At 36.2% G+C, this 27,260-nt stretch overlaps 1 protein-coding gene across 12 annotated transcripts in view; it reads right to left on the reverse strand.

Annotated features, from left to right (window-relative positions):
- The window catches only part of LOC141405841 (guanine nucleotide exchange factor DBS), a 457,151-nt gene extending 430,982 nt beyond the window's left edge, over positions 1–26,169 (reverse strand). For 3 of the 12 annotated variants that reach the window (XM_073990593.1, XM_073990590.1, XM_073990597.1), the window contains exons 1-2: positions 25,611–26,169; positions 19,399–19,853 (exon numbers count right to left, since the gene is read on the reverse strand). In XM_073990593.1, the coding sequence (XP_073846694.1) occupies positions 19,399–19,723 (325 nt within the window). In that variant the 5' untranslated portion in view covers positions 19,724–19,853; positions 25,611–26,169. Of the gene's footprint in view, positions 1–19,398; positions 19,939–25,610 lie in introns of all 12 variants that reach the window. The other 9 variants (XM_073990601.1, XM_073990592.1, XM_073990596.1 and 6 more) reach the window with 5 other exon arrangements.
- Positions 26,170–27,260: the final 1,091 nt, after the last annotated feature.

A 27,260-nucleotide genomic window follows, 5' to 3' on the forward strand; every position in this document is an offset into this window, starting at 1 on the left:
TTTACTGCCAGACCAACTTTAGCAGATTCTCTTTCGACTTTTGCAAAGGTGTCAGTTACTTCCTTTACCGATCGACCCATGATGTCAATGTCGTCGGCATAAGCCAGTAACATATGGCTGTTCGTGTATATCGTTCCATTTCTTTTGACCTTCGCGTCTCGTATGACCTTTTCCAGCAGGATGTTGAATAGATCACACGACAGGCCGTCTCCTTGTCTGAAACCTCTTTTGGTAGTAAACTCTTCGGAGAGGTTCTTTCCAATTTTAACTGAGGATCTCGTCTCAGTTAATGTCATTCTGCAAAGTCGAATGAGCTTTGCAGGAATACCAAAATCAGACATGGCTTGGAACACCTTTGAACGTATAGGGCTGTCGAATGCTGCTTTATAATCGACGAAAAGATGGAAGGTGTCGATCTGCATTTCTTGGGTCTTTTCCAGGATTTGTCTCAAGGTAAATATCTGGTCAATGGTGGATTTGCCAGGTCTAAAGCCGCACTGATAGGGTCCAATAATTTCATTGACCATAGGCTTTAGTCTCTCACACAATATGCCAGATACTATCTTATATGCAATAGGGAGCAGACTTATTCCCCTATAATTGGAGCACACAGTCTTATCACCCTTCTTGTGGACTGGACATAGGATGCTCACGTTCCAATCGTCGGGTACGCGTTCTTCCTGCCAGATGGTGCTAACTAGCTGATGCATACACCTTATCAGCGTGTCGCCTCCGGTTTTGAACAGCTCGGCTGGTAGGCCATCTGCTCCTGCCGCCTTATTATTCTTCAGCCGGTTTATTGCTGTCCTTACCTCATCTTGGCTGGGCGGTATACATTCAATACCATCATCTGGGATTGGATCTGTGGTATCTTCGCCGTCTTCACTGCTATCGGATACCAACAGTTTGGAAAAATGTTCTTTCCATATCCTGAGCACACTATCTGTATCAGTTACCAAATTACCTTGTTGATCTCTACAGGAGGATATTCCTGTACCAAAGCCATCAGTTTGATGCTTCACTCTTTGGTAGAATTTTCGGACTTCGTTCTGTCTCCTGTACATCTCCATTTGTTCACACTCCCTCTTTTCCATTTCTCTCTTTTTCCTGCGGAAAAGACGTTTCTCCTCTCTCCTTTTCTCCCGATACCTCTCTCGTGCGCTACGCGTTGCTACTGATTGTAAAGTAGCCCTATATGCCGCATTTTTTTCTTCGGTAGCAGCACGGCACTCCTGGTCATACCACGGATTCTTTGGTGGAGGTCTCTGGTATCCAAGTACTGATTTTGCGGCTGTTTGCATGGAGTGGGCAATATTTTGCCATTGTGCTGATATGTTATCGGGACGAGAAGCGCTATCATTAAGCAATTGGGTCAGTTGAATGGAATATGCTGTGGCTATCTGTTGTGTTTGCAGCTTGGCGATGTCCAACTTTCGTGTTGTGTCTGTCCGTGCTTTATTTGCAACGTTTAGACGGGTACGTACCTTTGCTGCAACGAGGTAATGGTCCGAATCTATGTTTGCTCCTCGGAACGATCGTACATCCAACACGCTCGATGAATGTCTTCCATCTATCACAACGTGATCAATTTGATTTATTGTTCTTTGGTCTGGAGACAGCCAAGTGCCCTTATGAATATCGAGATGCTTAAATCTGGTACTGCTAACTACCATGTTTTTTGCCGCTGCGAAGTCTATCAGCCTCATTCCATTGTCTGATGTTTCACTATGTAGACTGAATTTCCCAACAGTTTGTCCAAAGATATTCTCCTTTCCAATTTTGGCATTAAAATCGCCTAGAACAATTTTAATGTCATGGGCAGGACAACGGTCATATGTTTCTTCTAAGCTCTCGTAGAATATATCTTTGGTCTGTTCGTCCTTGTCTTCGGTTGGGGCATGAGCGCAGATAAAGCTGATGTTGAAGAATTTTGCTTTAAATCGAATTGTAGCAAGTCTTTCATTCACTGGGGTGAAGCTGGAGACCAGATGTTTTAACCTCCGACCAACTACAAAACCGCAACCAAACTCATGCTTTGTGTCATGGCAGCTATAATACAGTGCGTCACCTTTAGGTGTTGTTGTGACATCTTTCCCAGTCCATCGTATTTCCTGTATGGCAGTAATATCGGCCTTGTACTTTTCAAGTACGTCTGCCAATGCGAAGACTGCACCTTCTCTATAAAGAGTGCGAACATTCCAGGTGCAGATTCGCAGATCATGGTCCTTAAAACGTTTGCGGGGTTCGTCAACTTTAGAGGGGTTTGTTTTTCTTTTCTTTCGTTTTTTCATAGTAGGCTGTTTTTTTCTAGGGGAGGGTTACTAACCCGACGCCCAAACCCAAGTTTTTAACGTTCTTATGGGTGAACGCGCGGCACATGTTAGCTCACTACCTTTAACGGGTGTTAAAGGCAGTTCCCCAGGTGACACCACGGGGAGGTCAGTGTCCACTTGAGATGAAAGAGGGACCAAGATAAATCCTGGGCTTTGCCATGTTAAAACCGGTCAGGACCGTTCCTTGGTATCTTCCATCCCCTACGTCACCCACATGAGTACATATTTTCAAAACCTCCTCCTTATATCAACTCATCTTCTAAACCTTGATTTTCATTCCAAATTTCAAGATTTTAGCTCTATCCGTTTACGTAATACCAAATGGTAATAAATTTAGTACCATTTAGTACTATTCGTACACATTTTCAAAATCACCTCCTTATATCAACTCATCTTATAATTCTTGATTTTCATTCCAAATTTCAAGATTATAGCTCTATCCGTTCAAGTAATACCAAATGGTACTAAATTTAGTAATTTTTAGTACTTTTCGTACACTTATAGCTCGAATTTCCAAAAACCCTTTGGTACACCTTTTTAACTCTCCATCAGTGAACTTCATTCCAAATTTCAGAATTCTAGCTCTTCGCGTTTGCCTAATACTAAGGGTACCATATTTAGTACCTTTTAGTACTTTTCGTACCGTTCTAGTTCGAATTTCCAAAAACCCAGCCTTATCTGACACCTTCGGACCAAGAGTGACACTCACCCAAAATTTCAAGATTCTAGCTCCAGCCGTTTAGCCTGGGCGTTGATTATGAATCAGTCAGTCAGTGAGTCAGTGAGTCATCATTACTCAACTCTTTTATAAGTATAGATTAAATGATATATATGTATGTTATAAAACGATGATAAAATTAGTGAGAAACAAACGGTTATGTCATTTTGGTTATGTCGTGTGTCCCCATACATTGTTTTCAGTGAAATATCTGCTTATAGTGACTTCAACAAATTGTCAAAAGTTCTGAAAAATAAAAACTTTAAAAGATTTTTGTGCAGAAGTTTTTTAATCGAATCACCTTATAATTAAGATTTTATGCAATCTTAGGTAAAAACTCATTAAAATATGATACAGGGATACGAGTTTGTAAAAAAGTGATAGCCTTAATGTACATACTTGTTGAGTCTATCAGCTCTAAGTTGAGATATTAGATGTTGCCTTTATATTAAAGAAATTAAAAGAATTTTAGATGCGAACTATATTGTACAGCCAATCAATTTTTTTCAATACCGCACTGTAGTTGTTTGGCGTGTTAGTTGTTGCGACGCACAGTGGTTCATGAATCAATTTTCCTGGCCGAAACCCCAATTTTTTGTCGTCACTGATAATTTCTGTATGGGATCCGATAGTAAACATATTGAAACTAAGGACACCAAAAAATTAGGTCAAAATATTGGAAGGTGTGGGTGTGGCGTGACAAAAAATTTTCCGCAATTTTGGAAAATACGTCATTTTTGCAAATTTGTGGAGAAATAAATAGCTATTTCTCGGAACCTGTAACAGATATTGTGTTAATTTTTTTTTTGTTAGGTAGGTAGGGTTTATTTTTTAAGAACCGTTTCAATAAATTACCGTATCGCTTACACGAAGTGAGCTATTTTATTTTCCTCAGGTACTAAATTTTAGTGAAATTCCAAATTTGGTGGACTAGAACTTTTAGGAAATAGTTTGAAACAATGTTCCGTTCACACTGAATGATGTGCGAGAGTGTCCTCTTTCAGCCCATATAGGCTTTTGAATCCAACCAGTGCACGATGGGGCCAATGATATGTTTTTGAGGCAAAAAATCACAGGGGCAAGCTAGACCTTCAAAATTTCGTGCATATGTTTATAATCGGCCTAGAAGCTAATCTGCCAAATTTAGTTGATATCGGTTCATATATAGATATAGCTCTCATATATATGTTCGCCCGATTTCGAGTAATTGATGGACCAAACACGAAAATTCTGTCTGGACTGGAAATAAGTTTGCCAAGTTATTTTGAAATCGGTTCAGATTTGAATATAGCTCCCATATATATTTTCACCCGATTTTAGGTATTTGGTGCAACAAACACGCAAATTCTGTCTTATTCCGATGAAATTTAAAATGTGTGACGAAATTACGTCTAGAAAAAAAGTATGCCAAATTATATCGAAATAGGTTCAGATTTGGATATAGCTCCCATATATATTTTCATACGATTTTAGGTATTTCGTGCAGCAATCACGCTATATATGTCCAATTGTGATGGAATTTAAAGTGTGTGACGGAACTTGGTCTAGAAAACTTTATTGAGACATCATATTGAAATCGGTTCAGATTTGGATATATCGTTCATAAATTTTCTCTGTCGAAGTTAATTGTTTTCTCAATTTAGTTGGGTGATACCGAACTTCCTTGAGAACATAGTTTAAATATTTTTCTTTTGACAAATTGGCCGAAGCAGAGGTGGCATGAATCAAGGGTTTGGTATTGTTGCCGTGTTCATATCAGACTTCCGAAGCAAGTTTTCTTACTTCATATAATCCACATTAGTGCGCCCTCTCTTCTTTTTATCATTACCTTGTTCTAGCGTAAATACTGTGTCGCTAGCTAACCATAAGCTTTCAAATTGTAATACACGACTTTTTGACCTCCAATTTTTATCCATTTTTGGTTAAGGCGTGCACAAATATTATAAATTTGCTTTTTAACTTCCGTCATGAAGTAGTCTTTGACACCTCGATTAAATTTTGCAGAAATCCATTCATTAAGTTTTCGCTGATTTTCCAACCAAAAATTAAAAATATCCAATTTTTTTTTATTCGCAAGTATACGCAAAAATTCTTTTCAAAATCTGTTAGCCGACATTGTCCCCTTTCACCAGATACATATTTGTACGATAAAGCACCTTGAAGCCGAAAGTTCTACTCCAAAGAACACATGGACGATACCACAGACTACATCAAAAACCATCACTTACTGACACAACAAATTATTGACCACATCTAATATTACATTTACACTTTTAATAATAATCTTAATTTATTTTCCATTTTTAAAAAATAGATAATATCAACAGATCAGGGTTTGGCGCCAAAATACTTAAATTGTTTAATTACTACTGAATGTCAGAAATAAACGGAATGATAATTATGACATCTTTGGCAGCTTGGCATTTCGCCGTGGGTCGTTGCCAGGTTGTAATTTTTTGGTTTTGGAGGTTTGAAAGTGTTAAGAATATAATTCCTTTATTATTTGATTTCAAACGCTGACTTGAAAAAATGACTTTTTGCCTCAAAAACCTGCCATTGGCCCCATCGTGCAGTGCCGTCCGTTTAACACTTTTTTAAATTTTTTGAAATTACATGGGTAAAAATGTGTGTTTTTTCCATACCGTTTAGAAATTTTTCTTTTTAATTTTTTTCTATGGTTTGTTTATTGGCGATTGCCTTTTTTTAAATAGTTAGAATATATGAAAAACTCAAAAACACTCATATTATGATGCTAAATATGAAAAAAACTCAAATTTTTAACTTTGACCATGAATACCTCTGCAACTACTATACTTAAATCGTGTTTTTAAAGCACCGGAAAGCTGATTATGTTATCTGTCAAACAAAAAAGAATTATGAAAATATCCCTATCCGTTAAAAAGTTACAGAGTTTTGACCAGGAAAAACGATTCTGAACCACTCTGCGACGGTGGTAGTTTAGCGTAAAGCATTTAGCTGCATTTCAGTCAGGTTGTTGTGTTGTGGTTTGTTGATATAGTGTCAATGTGACGGTGAGACGATGAGACCGTTCAAAAGAAAAAGAGAACAAAGTTTAGAGCATTTACCAAACAAGAGAGGAAATATGAGGGCAAATAATGGGAATGTAGGGAAAATAGGAAAGTGATTTTGTATCTCATGAAAATCGTACATATTTTTGAAAAAATAGTGGCTTTCGGATGGATATAAGAAACTGTACATGTATTTTATGTGAGGTACCTGTACAGAATGAAAAATCTACATAATAAACGAAAATATGTAAAAATTCATGAAATCTTAATGAGATATCATTCGATAATGACATGGGATGCTAGGATTCACTGGAGAAAATGTAAGAACAATATTAGATTGAAATTCAATAATAAACAGGTTTAATTCTATTTTTCGTTAGCAGAAATCGATCAGAAGGCTACTGATGGAATTTTTGTATGTTCTTTAATTATGTCCCATTTTTTGTAGTTTTCCTGAAACCTGTATTTATAAGAGCGAAACAACATCAACTTAAAAAAAATTAAATTTCGTCCTTATTTATCATTTTCTACTGCGAAGAAGAACAAATGAACAGTTGAAGCCATCGCAAACAGTGAGGTTTAATGTGCATTCTTTCAGATAACGAAAACTCACTGGAGATGAAATACCTAAGATTGGCTGAAATCCTCAGTTGTAAACACTCCGAAAAAATCTCACCCAATTTAATTTTAAAGTAGGGATGCACAAAACAGTACTCTAGCGTCGATTTCATTTCATTTCGTTTGTTTTTTTATTCTCTTGCGCTAAGTCGTTGGTGTGACATCAACGAAAGCACACAAGCACGGACGTACGAACTGCTTTCTTTATGTTTTACTTAAATAGTGTTTGTACATTAGAATTAACACTTGTAATTTATTGTTTGTTATTTAAAATGACACTGTACATACACGGAAAATATATGTTTGGATCCAAACAAATTTATGTTTCGGATTGGTTGCAAACAAATATATGTTTGTATCCAAACATAATATGTTTGAGTCCAAACAAATATATGTTTGCAACATTTTGTAACGTATCTCAATTTTATTTTTTTGGTCACCAACAATTTTTTTTTATGTTAGTACATATTTTTTATGAGTGGAGAGAGGAATTTTGTCAAAGGGCGTAACAACAGAGCTCTCGCTTATTTTATAATAAAGAGCTGTGTGTAGTACAATAAAAGACGCTGAAGTGGTGACGGGAGGATGAAGAAGTGGTTTTTGCATTGATGGTATATGTGCGGTCTTTCGTTCTTTGTTATTGTGGTGATTTATTCTTCTACAACAGACATTTTTTCTGTAACTGTGTAGCAAGCGAAGAGGAAAAGAAAAAATGGTATGAATTCCCAGTGGGAAAGTAGGGAAAGTATTGGCTTTGTAATCGAAAAAGTGTTTGCTGGGTAATGAGGCTTTTTGTGCACTTGAATGCATTTCATCGGCATTTGCCCAGAATTTGAGTTAATGCGACCATTAAAGTGCACTCAATGCATGTCAGCCCACATTTCGCAACATGGGGGCGAAGCAAGAATTGAAATGGTGGCTGAGTTGACACACTCTCTCTTTCCTTTTACCTCCCCTGTCATATATCAATTCTTATGGAAGCCAAAGCTGATGATGCATTCACATGGAACGCAAAATGCAAGAAGCTGAAGAACAAAAAAGCAAAAAAACTAAATCCAAACCACAAACAGCGGACCACCCTCTTTCTGGGCATATTTCTAGCCAAAAGGCAAATAACACACATAAATGGATGAATGGAATGCAACGCTATAAATAGGCAACAAGTTTATAAAATTAAAAAAAAAAGAAAATCAAACATCGATTTTTTTGCATTTCTTTAAGTTTTTTTTTGCGAAATTGCCTCTGGATTGTCCTAAATATTTAACGACAGCCTACAGCTTAAAGCTATTTTAGTGGCCATAACGTTTTCCTTGTATGCATTTTACCAACCTCTCATGTGACCATTTACAATTAACAAAAGCCACACCATCGAGATAAAGGTATCCCCATGGTCAAATGGCAAAAACAATAACAACAACAGCCGAGCATATGCCTTTCGGTTCATTCTTCACACATTCACCCCACTTGTACACTTTGAGGAAGAGCACCAACAGCAGCAGCATAACCGAGTTTTATTGTCTGTGCAGCTTAAGGGTCATATCCTTTTGTAGACTGTTTATATAATTTTTCCCCCAAGGTGTGCCTGCCTGACTGTTGTTTGCACGATTCATTTTCTTTGCTGTTTTATTATTTTCTTCTTTTTTTGACTTTGTGCAGGCAGACATTGTATGAGGATTCGAGCGGGTATTTCGTGTTTCCATCTGCTTCTTTTGGATTTTAAGAAAGTTAAAGGATAACAACATCACAAGCAGCAACAGTGGCGTATAGTTTTTCTTCTATTCGATTTTGTGACCAACTTTAATTAACAAAGATGTTCAAGTTTGCAAGCTATGTACATATGTAAGTACGTGGTGTGTATTTTCATGATTTAGAGGGGTGTTTCCAGTATCTTACTGCAGTTGCCATTCATTAAAGGATGTTGTTGCAATGCCACACTGTACACCAAGCACATCACAAGGGTCGTGAATTAAATGAATTGCTGGTTTGTTTCAAATTAGCTACGGCCTTAATATATTTTTTCTGAATTGTAGGTAAAACCTTTTCCGCAAAGTACATTTAAAGGTGCCATGATGAAACATGTGGATGGTTCATTGAACTTTATAAAGAGATTATTTGCAATTTATTGTAGGCAGAGAAATGTAGAAAAAAGGAGTTAGCATGCCATTTGTTAGGGTTGGAATCGTCATTAGATGTTTTTTGATTGGATTAAAATCGATTTCAGGTTGAAACAATGTTTTTAATGTATCTTGGGAATTAGTTTAATTTCATCATATATGTAGATTCCCCCCATACCAAGTGCGGATATTATTCGAATGTCCGGAACAACTTTCGAAAACGATATCACTGTCGAAGGATTGGCAAATGTTTTTCGGGTGTACACAAGCACGCTGTTCTTTTGTTCGTCAAAAGTTTAAAAACGATATCATTTTCGAACATTTTGCAAATGTTTTTTCTTCACAAGAAAAATTGTTTCGAGAAACATTTTTTACTTCGGAAATTTTTTACGTTTTAAAAACTAATTTTATGTTGTTCGTGAAAAATTCCCATTTGCTAAGCTTGATGATCACTTGCAAAACATTTTCGATCATCAAGCTTAACTCTAAACGAGAAAATTAATACAAATCATTAAAAAATGATCTTCGCCTTTACAGGCAAAATTTCAAAAAATAAAAAACAGGCTGAGCCCTGCTGGGATTTGAACCGGCGTCCTCGAAAACATATGACAAAAAAGTTGTCACGGTCAGGTAACGTCATTTGGTGACTGTGTTTGTTCGAGTCCTTGGCTTTCCTTTTTCACTTGCAAAAAATTTTCGATCATCAAACTTAACTCTAAACGAGAAAATTAATAAAAATGATTAAAAAATGATCTTCGTCTTTAAAGGCAAAATTTCAAAAAAAAAAAAAATTGTAGTTTCTTGCAGGTTCTGGAACAAAGTAACTGCGACACGATATAGATGTGCCTCATCGAAATAATGGATTTTGTCCCCAAATATGTTTGGACGAAATCCATTTCGGACACCTGTCTGGCTGCTGCGGAGGATAACTCTCAAAGAATCAACCAATTTTATCCAAAATGTGGTCCGCGTAATATTTCGTCGGAGATCACATTCGAAGACGGTTCATATCGGTCCACTATTTCCGGTGCGTTCCCCACAAAACGGATCAACCGATTTAATCAAACAGTTTGTGCTTAAAATATTTCTTCCAGACATATATCGGGTTTAAATTAGAGCTGGCAAACTATCGATATCGGCCCATTTGATTTTTTCGATATATCTGTTAAAAAGCTATCGATAAAATCGATATTATCGTGGATTTGTCACCCCTATTTATTTAGAATCCAAAATTACCAAAAAACGTGTTTTGTTCACATTTCCTATTTAATTGAAATACCGTTGTATTTTCAAAACGTCGAGGTGGAGGTTGAAAAGATTTGTTCCAGCCCAATTTGACGAAATCATTTTGGAGAATAATATTATTTCACTTTCTATTGTTACTGACTCGCCGGCCGTGTGCGGATATAGTTAAAAATTTAATACAAAACAAAAATAATCATGGGAATTACCCCCTGTTTTTGTAATTTTTTATTCTTTTCACACTAATGCTTGGTTTAAATTTACGAAATCCACTCGATTTCAACTGTTAATTCCATTGATTAAACGTCAAACGAAATCCAATGTATTTCATATGAGTTTTCATTTGACTTAAGGTAAGGTCACATTAGGCAAATATTTGGTACAAATTCGTTTTCCCATATTTGCCCAAACAAATGTGGATTTCATACAAAATTTTATTTGTGTTCACATTACAGGCAAATATTTGACACATTTTGTTTGTTCAAACAGTGACAAATAACGAAATGGGCAAACATGTTTGCCGTGTGTTCACATTTGAAGAGATATTTTCACCCAGAAATTGTTTGAGCAAACTGCCAACAAATATAAAATTATTTGGCCGAGAAAAATAGAGAGAGAAATAATAAAAATGGCGTTGAGTTTATTGTTTGTTTTGGAGAAGGCAAATCAAAGACCACATGTTTGGCAATGAGTGCCTTGTCGGAATGAGTTCATTTGTGTATTGTTGCGAATGTATGTGAATTATGGCACATTGTGCCTTGGAAAATTATTTTTATAGACAGCTTTCAATTTTGTTTATTATGAATTCATATTTGTATTTAAATGTTGTCAACGTAGTATTTCAACCAAAAGAGTGAAGACAGTTTACCATGAAAACGTTTTCTATTAATGAAAATAATATACAGGTTATCAAGATAATGTTTTTAAACATAGAAAACGAAGTTTTTTTGTATTGACTTATGAAAACTAAATTTTTTTATAAAAAAATCGCGCTTTTTGTAAAATTAGTTGGTGAAGTTTGTGAAGATAATATTGGGCGTATAAATAAAAATCCATGTATAACAATAATAACCAAATGAAAAACAGTGTCAAATTCAATATGCGGCACTTTGTTTGGCTTCTTCAAAAATTTTCGAAAAAATTGACATTTTACCGCAGCTATTTACAGCTTGCCACGGTAATATTTTTAAAAGAAAGAAGATTTTTTGTACTGATTTATTAAAGTTGACAGATAATCGGGATTAAAACGTCGGTTGTTGTTTTCAAGACAGTATTGGATGTATAAATAACAAAACTAAATCCGCGTAGCAGTACAATTATAACCACTACCAATAATTACATCACAATTACTATTGTAATGTATGCCAATACGTCTAATAATTTCTGAGGTTTTGCGTTTTTCTAAAACCCACCATTTTTGATGCGCATCCGGTTTCAGTAGCACCCATAAAAAATATGTCTATATACACCTATTTCAAACAGATTCTTCACGAACCGCTGTTTTAGTCGATGGATTCGATCGCCGAAGGTCTCATTAGATCCGTCGCGTAAAAAAACTAAATTCACACGGGTTACAAAGGAAATTGAATAACACTTGTAAATTTTAAACTCAAAAAATAGGTTTTTTTTTGAAAAACCCCGAAATTCCGGCTTCAAAATGACAGCATCAATTTTAGGTGGATGCAGTGGATATATCGAAAAATGATACAATAGTATCACATTGCCCATGAATTATTCTTTAAGTCTTTCTTTGAGCATATGTCTATAAAATGTAAGGTTAAGCCAGAAATCAGAAGGGAGCATAAAAAAACTTGTTGGCTTCAACCCATTTTTAGCTATTTTTCTACATTGATGCCAACACAGCTTCCACGTAAATTAATTTTTATGGTCGACCTTATGGATATAGATTTTCAATCATACTATATAGAATATGTTAGCAGTTCGCGAATTCTGAATGGGTGAAACTCGGATTCATCGATTGTGAAACATTTTTGATTTTTTAAATCCCTCATCTCCCATTTATTTATTTCTTTATTCACTAATTATTGACTTCGTATTATATATTTACAAGAAATTTCGTCATTTTATGGTCATATGCCCCTTTTTAATAAGTGACAACAATGTGTTTCAGCAGATGTTTGCTCTTGTTTGCTCTTACAAACAAATTGTAAGACCAAATAAATGTTTGTCAAAAAAGGAGGAAAATATTTGCTGAACGGTGTTCACATTAAAAGCAATTTGGTTAAATTTTTGTTTGCTTCCAAATAGTTTTGTTTTCCCAAAATCAGCTGTTTTCTTGTTTGCCTTTGAAAAATATTTGCTGGTCAAATTGTGGCAAACAAATATTTGTCACTTTTGAGCAAATATTTGCCTAATGTGACCTTACCTTTATACGCAAAGGAATTGACAGTTGAAATCGAGTGGATTTCGTAATGTAAAATAAGTCCGTGTTTAGACACACAAATTTCTCGGGAAAGTAAATTCAGTTTTTAGGCAATAGGGGGTAGGAAAGAGTATTGAAGAGCTCTTTCCTCTCCGCTCTCTCCCAAAAAACTCAATTTACTTTCCCGAGAAATTTGTGTGTCTAAACACAGACTAAGCATAATTGTCAAATTGTGTATATCGATTTACTCGTATTATGGCTATATCACATCATATGATTTTTCACATGTATGACATCAGCTAGTGTGTATATTAGTATACCCAAAATGACAACATACATGTGAAAAATCATATGGTGTAATATAGCCATTAGTAGCACTGATGTTTAAATGACGAATTCTTAACTATGGTGATCCATCTGAAAGAGGTGTTGGTGTTTGCTTGTTGATCATGATTCAATTATTTTTCGCAGGTTTCATTGTGTTACTTTTGGATGAATTGTTGTTATGACTTTGGTTCTCTCTTCAAAATTTGGCCAACTTGATAAACTTGTTGGCCACCGTTCTCGTCCTTGCCGTTGTCAACTACTTCCAAGGTTTCCGAGTTGATTTGCCCATCACATCCACTTCTTCATCAACCTCCTTGGTGTTGGTGATGGCGACCCAACTCGCTCTTATCCCACCCTTCCACCTGCGCCATTCTGCTTAAGCTTGTAAAAAACTTCATGAAATCATTTTACTCGTTTACACAAAAAGCTTGTAGAATCAATCCGTCTTTTAACAATTTGCTTTAAAAAATTTAAAAATTTTCGATAGTATCGATATAAAAAACTATTCATCGATATTGGCGTGAAAAATTAAGTATCGATAATATCGATATTTCCATCGATGGTTTGCCAGCTCTAGTTTAAATGTGGTCTATATCGGTCGATTGCGTCAGATACCTCCCACTCAAAATTTCAACAATTTTCCCACAATTGCAGTCAGTTTAAGACATGTCTCGAAAATTTGGTTGTTCTCGCAGACCCCAAGTAAAAAAGCGGTAAGTTCGGCCGGGTCGAACTTGTTATACCCTCCACCATGAAATACTCTAATCGGTCGGTCGGTTGGAGAAGTTTCTTGATCCCTGGGAACCCTAAATGACAAATTACAGTCGAAATCGCTTATAACGTCGGTCAAGGGACCGACCAAATTCGGACGCTATAAGCGATAATCGTTATAAACGATAATAATAGAAGAGGTCAAATTATATGATGTATAGTGACTTTTGGGTATGAATACGTTGTTTTATTAAGTAAATAAAAAAAATCAATCAATTTTGGAACCTTTTTCATTCTATATACTTTCGTATAAAAGACTTAAAAAAATAATAAAAAATAAGGACATTAATACTATGTTTACATTTACGAAATCCACTCGATTTCAACTGTCAATTCCATTGCTCAAACGTCAAATGAAATCCAATCGATTTCAGTTGACGTATACACAAAGGAATTGACAGCTGAAATCGAGTGGATTTCGTAAATGTAAACATAGTATAAGTTCATTCGTCAGCTGATATATTACGTTATATGATATGGTTTTATTTAATACAGCCCATGGCACAATTACCCAGGTAGTGGCATCGTAAAATTTTGAATATGTTATGTCAAAACTTTCTTTATGTTGTTGTGGAAATTACAACAAAAATATTTTTTTATAAAGGGATTTTACTTTTCATATTCGATCAGCTGGTGTGATACCACTACCTGGTAGTTCTGCCATGATACAGCCTGTTATTTTAGTTTTGGCTTTTTTGGAATTTATAAGTTTAAATATAACTCAGATCTGAGTTTTGAAAGGGTTTCCAAAACACATTCTGTGTTGTAACGTCTTCTGAGTAAATACATTTTTAAAGAGTTTCTACTGTCAATTTCTTCGGCAGAATTGTCTTCATCTAAAAATTCAAATATTTTGTCGTCGTCATTATACATGACATCGATGGTAACTAATTCATCAAAAATGACAATGTTATGAAAGCAATTAGCAATGACAGAATACGCTACATTTCTCATAGCTTCATCTAACAATAACACTGCAGCCAACACATTTAATTTCGTACTTTCTTCCTTTTCTATTCTTGCCAGAATAGTGGATATTTGTCGATCCCGGTCATGCGATTTTAATGATTTTATTTATTACTCCTTGGTTTATGGGTTGTAAAACAGATCTGACATTGGGTGGCAAAAAGCCAAGGTTTATTGACTTGAGACCGGCTATATGACAGTCGTAATTCAGTTTGGTGGTTTGTTTTTCGAGTTCAAAAAAATACATACAACAAATTATTGAGAAAAAAATGTTCTTCCTTGTATGATTCGACGTTATAACCGATAGCAAAATTCAAATAATTCACAAAAATCCGACGTAACAACAAAATAGCGAAAAATTGTTAATTCCACAACAACAGATAGAAAACGAAAAAGTTCAAAACACATGGACGATTCAATGAATGATTCGTTTGTTGGTTGAAAACATCAACCGTAGTATGTTCGAAATATGTTTATGTTAGCTGATAGGGTTCTTGAGCAATGAAATGTGTGTGTGTGGCTGAGTGTGGCATTGATCATTTCGCATAGTAAATGTTTGCCAAAAATTCTTTTTCTTTCGGTGGTGAATGAAACAACTCGGCAAAGCCTAGGCGAAGTACATTTCAGTAATCGTACGGTTTTCGTATTTTTGCATTGAAAAGTTTGTGGTATTGTTTTGGTTTGAGAGCGAAACGATTCAGAGGAACTGAAAAGTTTGTGACTTTGTGTGATTGGTATGTTAATCATTTTGTTTGTTTGCGTTCATTGGACACAATACTTGCTTATTCCGTTGCATCGGCACTAGAGATACGCTAGTCGATTTTCGAGTAATCCATTCCTCGATTTTTTGATTTGAAGAATCAAGATACGTTTACGATAATATTTGAATTTAACTTCATATTATAGTGTGGTATATATAAAGAATTTAAGTTAAACCTGACAAATTTCTAACATAAACCGGCGTAGGCGCCCCACCCCTTACATACTTCATAATATTAATATATTGTCGTTTGCAATTGCTTTTTTTATGCGAAGTATTGGGAGTTATATTCTTCAGTAGTTGTCTTCTAACGGTATAAAATGTGTTTTTGATATCACAAAAGGTAAAGAAGATATAGCAAAAAATACCTACCATAATTATTTTTTTCCAATACCCTGAAAACACAAAACCGTGTGCGTCCGCTATCATACCTATGACACAAATGCCAACTTTTAGGAGATGATTGATCTTCATTAAACTCACAATTTTGCCATTAACGGATTTTTTCTAGCACTTGTATTTTGCGAGAAAATCGGCGCTGGAGTAGCCGCCCCAGTGCACAGTTGTCGCAATCACAAAATTTTTGGCCAAAATTATTTTTTTGAAGTTTCATATTTTTATAATTTTTTTGCGCGGAATAATAAAAAACACTTCAAACCATCCGAAAATAATTGGTTTTTCTAAATACCATTAATAGCCGCTCGTTGGTGTAATGCTAAAGTTGAAAATTTTTTGTATAAAAAATAGAACAGACTGTGTGCTGTAAAATATATACTTTTTGGTGTGCTGTGTGGTCGAATGGGTATACGAAATTCAGACCAAAGTTATTATGAATCTGGAAGCTGATAATAAGTGCTTTCATAATATATAAAGAAAGAACGAAGAAAGTTGTAATATCTGGGTAGGGAGATAAAAGTTTGTGTGTATATTGAAAATTATTTTTTACAAATATTTTTGAAATCTTCTTAAACTTTAGAAAAAATGTAAAAATATCGTCTCCTCCAAAAAATTTTTGGAAGCTGGCAGGGGTATGTACTATCATATTCAGATGAAATATTTTGCCTTATTTTGCCTTTTTTAGAAAAAATGTATTTTTCTACTTTAAGTTGAGTGAAATTTTTTATAAATTGATGTTTTTATTGTATATAGTATTGAACTGAAAATGTGGGATAAGGACAAAGTTTCATCCGATTTTTCTTAAAATTGATATTTAAGGTTTTAATAGTATAAAAAACATTTCTGCAACATTTTTTGAAAATTGGCCCACACTGTGACATAGCCGTACCGTCCGATTTAAGATATTTTAAAGATTTTAGCGATATTATTTAACCGATTCGGCTCTAACTTTGCATTTTGACTTCATGGAAAGTATAAACTGTTTGTACCAAATATTTTGGTTAAGACCTCACACAACGGCGCCTCACTATTTAATTAATTTTCGCTGTTTTTGGCGAAAATACATTTCAATTGATATTTTGGGACATTTGATTAACCTAGTAATCAATTTTAGTATAAAAACGTAGTACTGGTCAAGCTCAATATAAACAAGGGGTTTCCGACCCAAATACAAATGATTCAAGACTTTTAGCAACAACTGTTATACCATTAAGACTCACAGACTCCAAAAACCGACCATTATGGTGCAATATCACCCCACAATCTACTCGATTTTGTAGACCCATAAAATTGGAATTTGTTAAAGAAACAAAAGAAGTTATTTTAAAGGAAAATTCTTTTTTGAATGAGGAAATTGAAAAATTGACAAACGTGACTTTTCAAATCGAAGGATCAATGACAATCGAAATAAAATTTAGATTGTTTCTTACTCTAATCGATGGAAAGGTTTTAAATGTCTTAACTGGAACTAACTCAAATCTTGCATGTCCTATATGTGGTGCCACATCAAGTGATTTTATAAAAATCAAGGACTACAGTTCAGAAAAATTTGTTGCGAAAGAAAACAACCTTAAACATGGAATGAGCCCACTTCACTGTCGTATTCGATTTTTCGAATTTTTATTACATTTGGGGTACAAATGTGAAGTACAAAAATGGCAGATTAGAGGGCAAGAAGACAAAGAAAATGTTTCTAAAAGGAAGCAAAAAATTCAAAACGACTTCTGGACAGAGTTTGGAATTCGCGTTGACGTTCCCAAAGTTGGTGGTTTTGGTTCCACTAATGATGGTAACACATCCCGTCGTGCTTTTGGTAGTTACCAGAAGTTTGCTCAAATTATCGGAATTAAAGAAGAGCTTGTTTACCGCCTTCATATAATTCTTGTATGTTTAACATGTCAATTTCCCCTTGATTTGGAAAAATTTGAAAAATACTGTTTCGAAACAGCTAAATATATTCAGGGCCATTATCCTTGGGTAGCGATGACACCAACAGTGCACAAGGTCTTGATTCATTCTAAGCAAATAATGCAGAATGTTGTGTTGCCAGTTGGATGTTTTGGAGAGGATGCTGCTGAATGCAGAAACAAAATATATAAAAATGACAGATTATTACACGCTAGAAACAGTAGTCGTGTCAATAATCTCACAGACGTATTTAATAGAGCATTGGATACATCTGATCCACTTATATCATCTATACGCCTAAACGCCCGCTTACAAGAAAGAAAGCGGTTAAACCTGCCATCTGAAGTAATCGAATTGTTAGTTTGTGAACTAAACGATGAATTACGGCCCGCGAATGATACTGATTGTGATGAAACCACAGATGAAGAATTCGAAGAAGAATATGGCGATGAAAATATAGTTCTGAAAAACGAAATATCTACATATATTCAATAATTAATTAATTTAAAACTTAATAGAGTTCTTTTATTTTCTTTACTTAATAGTATAAAACAACCTTTTTAAGCCTGTTTTAAGTCATACTTTTATAAAAAGAGTAAATTTTGAATTATGTTTACCGCATTTTATTTTGTTTTACAACTCATGTTTGTACTAAAACATCACATTTTGTACCCTAACATTTTGTATGCCTTTGCATATTTAAAAACCTAATAAATAGTACTATATTGTACCTTATGATTGCAGAAACGCGTTTTAACGGATTTGCAATAAATATTAATATTATTATAATAAATATTAATCTATTTATAAACGAAAAGTATACATTATGTTGTATTAAATAATTTTGGCCAAAAAAAATTTGAATTGGGACAACTGTGCAGTGGCGAAGGCGCCCCATGTTACCATATAAAGGGTTCTCCGATGAATATTGCGATGTGTTACAAACCGAATGACGAATTTATTTATACACTCCATATTATGGTGGAGGGTATAAAAACAGTAGAACCTACAAAAATATCTTAAAGGCCAATCTTGTAGAGAATCTTCACTGCTACAACATTTTCTTTAGTCCCATTTCCATAGGACGTGTGGTTTCCAAGCAGAATCGTGAAAAGTTAAAAAAAAAAAAACCCTAAAATGTGACCGCGATTTATTTGAAAAAGGCCTCTGGCGATTTTTTTTTTGTTTTTCTTATTTGTCTCATCTATGAACATTGTAGTTTCAGAACCCGCAAAAACTTCCTTGTCGTTGTCGTTGATTGTATACAATCAACTGTCAAACGGAGTCGGGAATTTCGCTCGCAAAAAAAAAACAAATCAAAGTTTCTTTTCAGATTATGTGCAGAGTACTCGGAAACTAATCGAAAAAAAATCGAATTAAAATTTCCCTTCAGATTATGTGCAGAGTACTCGGAAATTAATCTGAAAGAAAACGAATCAAAATTACCCTTCAGAGATTGTGTAGAGCACACGGAAAATAATCAGAAAAAATTTTACAAAATCTCAGAAAAAAATCTGATATCAGAGCCATCGGCAAACATTCTTGGCTGGGTATATAGTTATACATACACCTACAAAATACTAATTTCCATCGGCAAAAATCGCGCTCACTTAGAAATAATTTTTAATTGGTGTTTAGAGCTTTTATTCCGGTCAATGCAATGGAATTGAAAACTTAAATCCACCAAAAATAATAAATCTTATTTCTTCTAAAATTATAACAATTTCTAAATATTCTCGGCATATTTTCCATAATTGCTTCTCGATTTCTTATCTCCAAATAACTAGAGGTACATACATACAATTAATTCATTTGACTTTAATTTCCACTTACCCATTGTATTCAATTCCAAACAGCTAGAACGGGATCTTGTTCTCTGCAATAAACTTTGCCTGCTATCCTGTGGCGTCATTACATGTCGTTTTGGGTTTGTTGTTGTTGTCGTCGAATTTTGTTGTGACATCACACTTTCGTTGGCAGCTGCTGTTGATGGTGGCGCCGTGTTGGCCGAATTAGCACTAGCATTATTACTACTGCTGCTGCCAACACCGCTAATACTACACCAATCTGCTTCCATGGCTTTGGAAGCACTACGTTTGAAGTGCTCCAAAAAGCTATCAATTTGCCGCTCCAACGATGATGGTGGGGAGTTATCCATGTTGAGTTAAGTAATTTCTTTTCTTTTGGGTATTTTTTGTTGACTTATTTTCTTGTTTTCACTTTGGTTTTCTTTGTATACTCTATTATTTTTGACTTAATAGAAATTCAACCTCCATTTTGGCATTATGCTGGAAGATTTGTCTTTGGTTGGCTTTGAAATTTTGGATAACGACGTTAAGACATTTCTTACTTATGTACATATATTTTGGGCCCCTATAGATTTAAAATCGAACTTCTGAATAAAAATTCTTGAAAAAATTATAGGGTTTAAAAAAATTATAGGTTTAAAGTCATGATAGCACTTTTTCCTGTTCTGTAGTAACTCATCGAAATAATAATTTTCGATTCCGTAGAGAATATATACCCAGATCAAGGTCAAATTCTGATATTATGTATATTTTGGGACCCTATAAATTTGATAAAAAATCCTTCAAAAATTATAGGTTACTATCTAGAAATAAAAAATCATGATAGCCTTTTTTTATACCCCTTATAATAGTACGGAGGGTATATTAAGGGGTTCTGTTAGTAACACTCATGGAAATAATAATTTTCGATCCCATAAAGAATATATACCCAGATCAAGGTCAAATTTTGATTTTATGTTTTTAATGGTAACAAAATCAAAATTTGTTGGTATAGTCTCCATAAAACGGTACCAACCTATTTTGAATTCTCCTTTCTCTAACCCGAGGATAACCCACTACAAACAAATCAAAATGATCTGAGGGATGTCCTTAATCTGCACTTTGGTGAAAAAATGGTTCTCTAGTGTTGGGGTATCTAAGGAGGTAGACCGATATAGTCGTTATTCGAAACTGAAAAATGTCTGGGTACCAAATCGGTTACTTCCCTCGAGAGTTATCGGTGTGCACGATTTTAACCAATTATGTTGAATTTTTGTTTGGGGAGATTCCCAAAGAATTGGACCGATATTGTCTAGATTTTAAAATATTACGATGTGTGTTTGAATGAAATAGGTTGGTCGGTTTGAGCAGCCAGCCAGATAGCATTGAGTGGAGGAATGTTGGACCAGGGACCGTCACCTCAAAAATTATATGTTTGTGTTCGTATATATTTTCACAATTGGGGCGGAAATATATCCCGGAATGCCCGCTCCGAACTTTTTTTGGTCCGGGATAGACAAGAAGACACTCCCGCAGTCTCCCCAACTTCAACAAACGCAACGTCTAATATCCCATCTTGTCTCCCGAACAAAGTCAGCCAAGTATCAGACTTTGTGAGTCGCCGCGATCCAGGAAACAAAGCTCACCATCATGCAGCTTGCAACGTAGCGATGATTACAACGTTTTGCGGAAGGATCGTACAAGAATCGGAGTAGAACGGTTTACCTTCCTTATACACCAGTCGGTCCAGTACAAACCTATCTCGCATTAGCTTGACTCTAGTGACCCATACATGGAATGTATGTGGGCAGCAATAAAGTGAGGGACTGTTGAGCTAAAGCTGCTGAAAGTGCCTTGCGTTATATGCCCGACATCAGTTCCATATTAGAGGGCTAAAACCGTCTGGTGCTCACCATGATCTTTGGCATTCCGTCCTACGTAATGTCCAGAGGGGTACAGAGCTGGCCGAGCAAATTGATAGCTCCCCATTTTGCACGGTTAATATGAGGATAAGAGGATACTGCCAAAGCACGTCTGACGTCAACATTGTGGATCCTGGTCTGATCAATGATGTGTCCTGGAAACCCATCATTTCATTTGACGCAGACCGCCTTCCTATCATCGTCTCCGTTAAAAGACCACCCGACTTCATAACCTCTGACCGTCGTACTTTTTGAATCATGGAAAAGATGATTGACAATGGTTCCGAGAATTTATCAGATCCCCAGGTAGCTGAGAGAATTTTCCGGAATATCATCACTACTGCGGGATGAGCTTCGTCGAGTCAACCCCAGTAACCCCAGAGTCAGGGAGCTGACACTGGAAGTTAACTGGGGTTGATCGGTGAGCATAAGCGGAGCAAGTGTCCAAATCATCTGAAGAGTTGTAACACTGGAATGAATTAGAAAGTGAATTATGGGCAACGGTTAAGTAACTCTCGAAACCTAAAAATAGGGAAGTTAGAACCTCAGTCACGTTTGACGACGTTACGCTGACTGATCCGAAGAGGTGCGCGAATTATTTCAGTCGACGGTTTGTCTAGCACCCTAGGAGTGATCTCTTCCTGCCGAGGATGAACCACCACAATTTACAATGGACGATGCTGCGAATGTCATCAGGAACACTAAATCATTCAAATAGTTGGGACCTGATGGAATCTCCATGCTTAAACAGCTGGATGTGCCGGGAGTGGAGTACCCCACTCAAGTTCTCAACCTGTCGCTAGCCACCCTCACCGTTCTCGAGATCTGGAAAATGGGCAAGGTGGTCCCGATACTGAGCCAGGCAAAGTTGCCAGCAAAGGTGAATCGTACAGGCTGATTTCGCTTTTGTCGCCCGTAGCCAACACCCATGAGGATTTAGTCTTCCCCAGCAACAGAAATAGCTATCCAGTTGCCGTTCGTCAGAATGGATTCCGTAAGCAGCACAGCATGACAACAACGCTGCACGCCATCTCCACACATATTTGTTGAGGACCCAAACAGGGAAAGCCCTGTGATAAAACAGTGATGGTGGCGCTAGACTTATCAAAAGCCTTCGATACTGTCAAGCACTGCGTGGTTTGAGGACATTGAGCAGACAACCCTCCAGCCAAGCTTGAAACTTTGGACGCCAGTTGTACGTGGAATTCAGAAACAAGAGGTCCAAGCACCGTAGAACCGTGAAACAGTTTGTTCCCCAAGGTGGGTGATATAAGCGGAACTGTTTAACCTCTACCTCTCCTTTATTCCCCTCAAGACGGCGTTGAGATCGTAACGTATGCGGACGTTTGTGCGATCTTGGCGCCAGGTACCTTCCCTGAAGGTACCTTGTAAATGGCTGAACTCCTATTGACCGATCTTACCACCTTTTCGATCTTGGCGTCAGGTACCTTCCCTGAAGGTACCTTGTAAAAGGCTGAACTCCTATTGACCGATCTACCACCTTTTTCGATCTTGGCGTCAGGTACCTTCCTTGAAGGTACCTTGTAAAAGGCTGAACTCCTATTGACCGATCTTACCACCTTTTTCACGAGAGGAATATGCAAATATCTGCCACAAGATCTAAGGCCTCTCTGTTTACCACATGGATGGCACAGGTTTGAAGAGAGTTGAATGTCATGGTAGCAGAATTCTAAGGGTCACATTCGACAGCATGTTCTCGTCGTCCACGCATGCCGGCAGTACTTGGGGTGCAGATAAAGAAAGCATGTGTACCACATATAACGCGGTCTGTGTCTGTGTTAAGCTATGCGGCACCAGTTTGATCAGCGAATCTAAGTGCAACGCGATGGAAAAATATTCAAATTTGTCAGAATGCCGCCCTAAGAACAGCAACAGGGTGCTTCATCATGACTCCAGTGGACCAAAGATTCTTCCAGTACAGCAACACAATAACATGTTTCGTTGTACCAAACCAAACGGGTACCCTAAATGCCTAAATTATCTATTCTAATCTAAAAAATGTGTACAGCCAGGTGAAAGGTACCACCTACGGGGCTATATCAAAGTGTGGACCTACCTTTACAGTTTTTGGTGGATAGTTTTATAACTGCAGTGAACCTCAAAAGTCAAATTACGAGTAGTTTCATCAAACAATGTAACTAAGACCCTCAAAATACCGAAAATCGGGTGGTACCGTTATATGGAGCTATACCTAAACATGTACCTATGTTGACGATTTTCAGTGAACAAGTTTCGTGACCACAGAGAACTTCAAATGTCAACTAACAGCTAGTTCGGTTAAAAATTTTAGCTACAATCCTCAAAATACCGAAAATCGGGAGGTAGCGTTATATGGGGGCTATACCAAACCATGGACCTATGTTTAAAATTTTTGGTGGAAAAGTTTCGTGACAACTGAGAATTTCTAATGTCAAATTACAGCTAGTTCGGTTAAAAATTGTAGCTAAAATCCTCAAAATACCGAAAATCGGGAGGTAGCGTTATATGGGGCCTATTTCAAAACATGGTCCGATGTTGACAATTTTTGGTGAAGAAGTTTCGTGACCACTGAGAACCTCAAATGTCAAATTACAGCTAGTTCGGTTAAACATTTTAGCTAAAACCCTCACAGTACCGAAAATCGGGAGGTAGCGTTATATGGGCGCTATACCAAAACATGGACCTATGTTGACGATTTGTGGTACAGAAGTTTCGTGACCACTGAGAACGTCAAATGTCAAATTACAGCTAGTTGGGTTAAAAATTGTAGCTACAATCTTCAAAATACCGAAAATCGGGAGGTAGCGTTATATGGAAGCTATACCAAAACATGGACCTATGTTTACCATTTTTGGTGGAGAAGTTTCTTGACCACTGGGAACCTCAAATGTCAAATTACAGCTAGTTTGGTTAAAAATTGTAGCTACAATCTTCAAAATACCGAAAATCGGGAGGTAGCGTTATATGGAAGCTATACCAAAACATGGACCTATTTTGACGATTTTAGCGAAGTTTCGTGACAACAAAGAACTTTAAACGTCAAATTGCAGCTAGTTCGTTTAAAAATTGTAGCTAAAATCCTCAAAATACCGACGATCGGGAGGTAGCGTTATATGGGAGCTTTCCCAAAACAAGGACCTATGTTGACGATTTTTGGTGGAGAAGTTTCGTTCCCACTGAAAATGTCAAATATTAAATTACATCTAATTCGGCTACAAATTGTAGTTAATATCCCCAAAATACCGAAAATCGGTAGGTGTCATTATATGGTGGCTATACTATGTTTACGGTTTTTGATGGAGAAGTTTTTTGACCACTGAGAACCTCAAATGTCAAATTACAGCTGGTACGGTTACCAATTGTAGCTAAAATCCACAAAATACCGAAAATCGGGAGGTGACTATACCAAAACAAGAACCAATGCAGGCGATTTTTAGTCAAAAAGTTTCTGAGAACCTCAAATGTCAAATTACAACTAGTTCGGTTAAAAACTGTATCTAACCCAATGATTACACATGCAAGTAACTTACAGACAGTTGTGTATACATATTATAGTCGAAACTTCAATTTTTTCGAACTGACACTTGCATGTGTAGACGTTCGGAAAAAAATTGAAGTTACTTTCAAAGCACTTACATTGATTACTGACAAGAAAATGTTGTCGGCAGTGAGGTTGTTAGTTGGTGTGGCAATGAATATGTGTGAGTGTATTTGTGTTTTTCGAACTGCCACTTGCATGTGTAAACGGGGGGTAAACCTCAAAATACTGAAAATCGGCAGGTACCGTTATATGGCGGCTTATGCTGTCTGCCCTGGGAATCGAACCGAGACATTCTGTGTGCATACCTTGCACCATGGTGGCACCCAATATTGATTGGTATATTGAGAAACTCTGAATATATATTTTCAGTGCATATACGTACATTTGTGTATATGTCCACTCAGACCTCGTTTTTGCACATTAACCTAATAAACCATATTTATTCTTATAACAAACAATTTATTAATAATTTGTCTAATCCCTAAAGCAAATCACTTCATTATGAAGCCACATTTACCCTAAAACACCTAACTAGCGTTCTCACACCCATCATATACCTCAATTCCGTTGACTATTTTTATTCAAATAAATGTTGTAAGGGTGTGTAGCAGTATGTGTGTCATCATGTAAGTAACTATGTTAGTGTAAGTGTATCCAAAACTATGAAGGTCAATTTATGTTGTAGGGCTCCGATGTTTTTTTTTGTGCTACAAAAAAATAGACATTTTGTGGGTGCTTAGTGTGCGGAAGGAAATCAATTTAAGGTAAAATTGCACACAACATTTTAAAGCATACTTTTGGGCTGGTGGTTAAAAAATTTTGCACTTTTTCTTTTTTTCTTGCAATTTGTTTTCCTTGTTCACTTTAACTTAGATTAGATTGTGATTTTACGTATATTATTTTCCAAATTTGACTTCCATTTCCTTTCCATACACATTTATACAAATTATAACACACACTCGCACACGAACGTTTTATATGTTAATTTTTCTTTTCTTCTTTGGATTATTTACTCTCCTGGATTACAAAGTTTTTGGCAACCCGATACCGCAACCGTTTTATTCCATAGCTTAAATTGTACTGAGTTTTTAGGTGGGTCGTCAGTATTTTGTTCTAGCAAACCGTATTTCGTCGTTTACATTTGTTATGCTCTGTTTTTCTTCTTTTGCTCTTCTTGTTTTTCTTACACATGACACACGGTTTTACACGAACCAAACAATCCACCATCCATCCATCCAGACTTGGTGCGTCTCTATACTCTCCTCCAACATTAACATTTTTATGGGTAAATGCCAGCCCAGTTGTAACATGTTCATGTAAGAAAAACCTTGATGGGAATCACACAACTTTGTATGACTGTTATTGTTGTTGTTATTGTTTGCTGCTCTTCATTTGGCATAGCAAGTTCTTCTCACAGTTGTTTAGTTTCCTTATACCGCCATTTATAATTGTATACATGATACGGAACCACGGAACCGGCGGGCGACTCATCATTTTCTCATCAAGGTTTTCCCTGCATGGTTATGGTTGTTATAGTTGTTTCTGCAAAGAGATTTTGTTTGCAAATTACTGTCAAAGTTTTCCACTTGTATGCTTAGTTTGCTCTGTAATCTCTTTCTCTCACATTTTCCTAAAAGGGTCATTCAGTTTTACAAACAGTTTTTGTTTATGTTTTTCTTCATGACTTCCTCTTCAAGTGGGAAAAGTGAGTGAATGATTGAGAGCCGGCATATTGGATATTAAATCTGTTGATGTTTTTCTTTTTTGTGCGCATGTTTTTTATTGTGGCACTCAGCTGTTGAATTATTGTAGTGTAAAAGAATAATAAATTGTAATAGAGCAGACAATTGTAACGGAAATTATGGGAGGTGGATTTTTAAAATGAAAATTTGTAGCATAATTTTAGGCGACGAAATGCTAATACAACGTTTCGACTAAGACCATTTTTATTGATGGAATAGCTAGAATCTAAACAGCATACATTTGCTACAGTGCGGAAAGATTCCAGTGATATAACAAAACATGTCATTGAATAGAATCCGCAGGGAAGCCGAACAAGAGGAAGCCCAGCACACACTTGGAGACGACAAATCGAAAAAGATACTTAAAGAAGCGGTGTTCCATGTAACAGCGTAATCAAAAGAATGTATATATAAACAGCATCTTTGATCGCACACCATAGATGGTCTGTCGGAAATTATGACGTATCTGACATACAATTCAGACGTATATTATATACGTCAGAAACGTCGTATTCCATGCCAAAAGACAAGGTTTTTGACAGATTATTCAATCGAATTTTATAACCTAAAAAAATTACGCTGGCTGGAGCGCACGATAATTCTCGAACAGATAAACCGATTCGGTCCAAAAATTGGCTTTCGTAATATTGTCCAAACTTAATTTATGTTTGAAGAGTTCAGTCCACTCCTTCCGGTACCTCCC

Source organism: Musca autumnalis, unplaced genomic scaffold (assembly GCF_047663935.1).
Source record: "Musca autumnalis isolate F117 unplaced genomic scaffold, ASM4766393v1 scaffold_5, whole genome shotgun sequence".
Classification (NCBI taxonomy): domain Eukaryota; kingdom Metazoa; phylum Arthropoda; class Insecta; order Diptera; family Muscidae; genus Musca; species Musca autumnalis.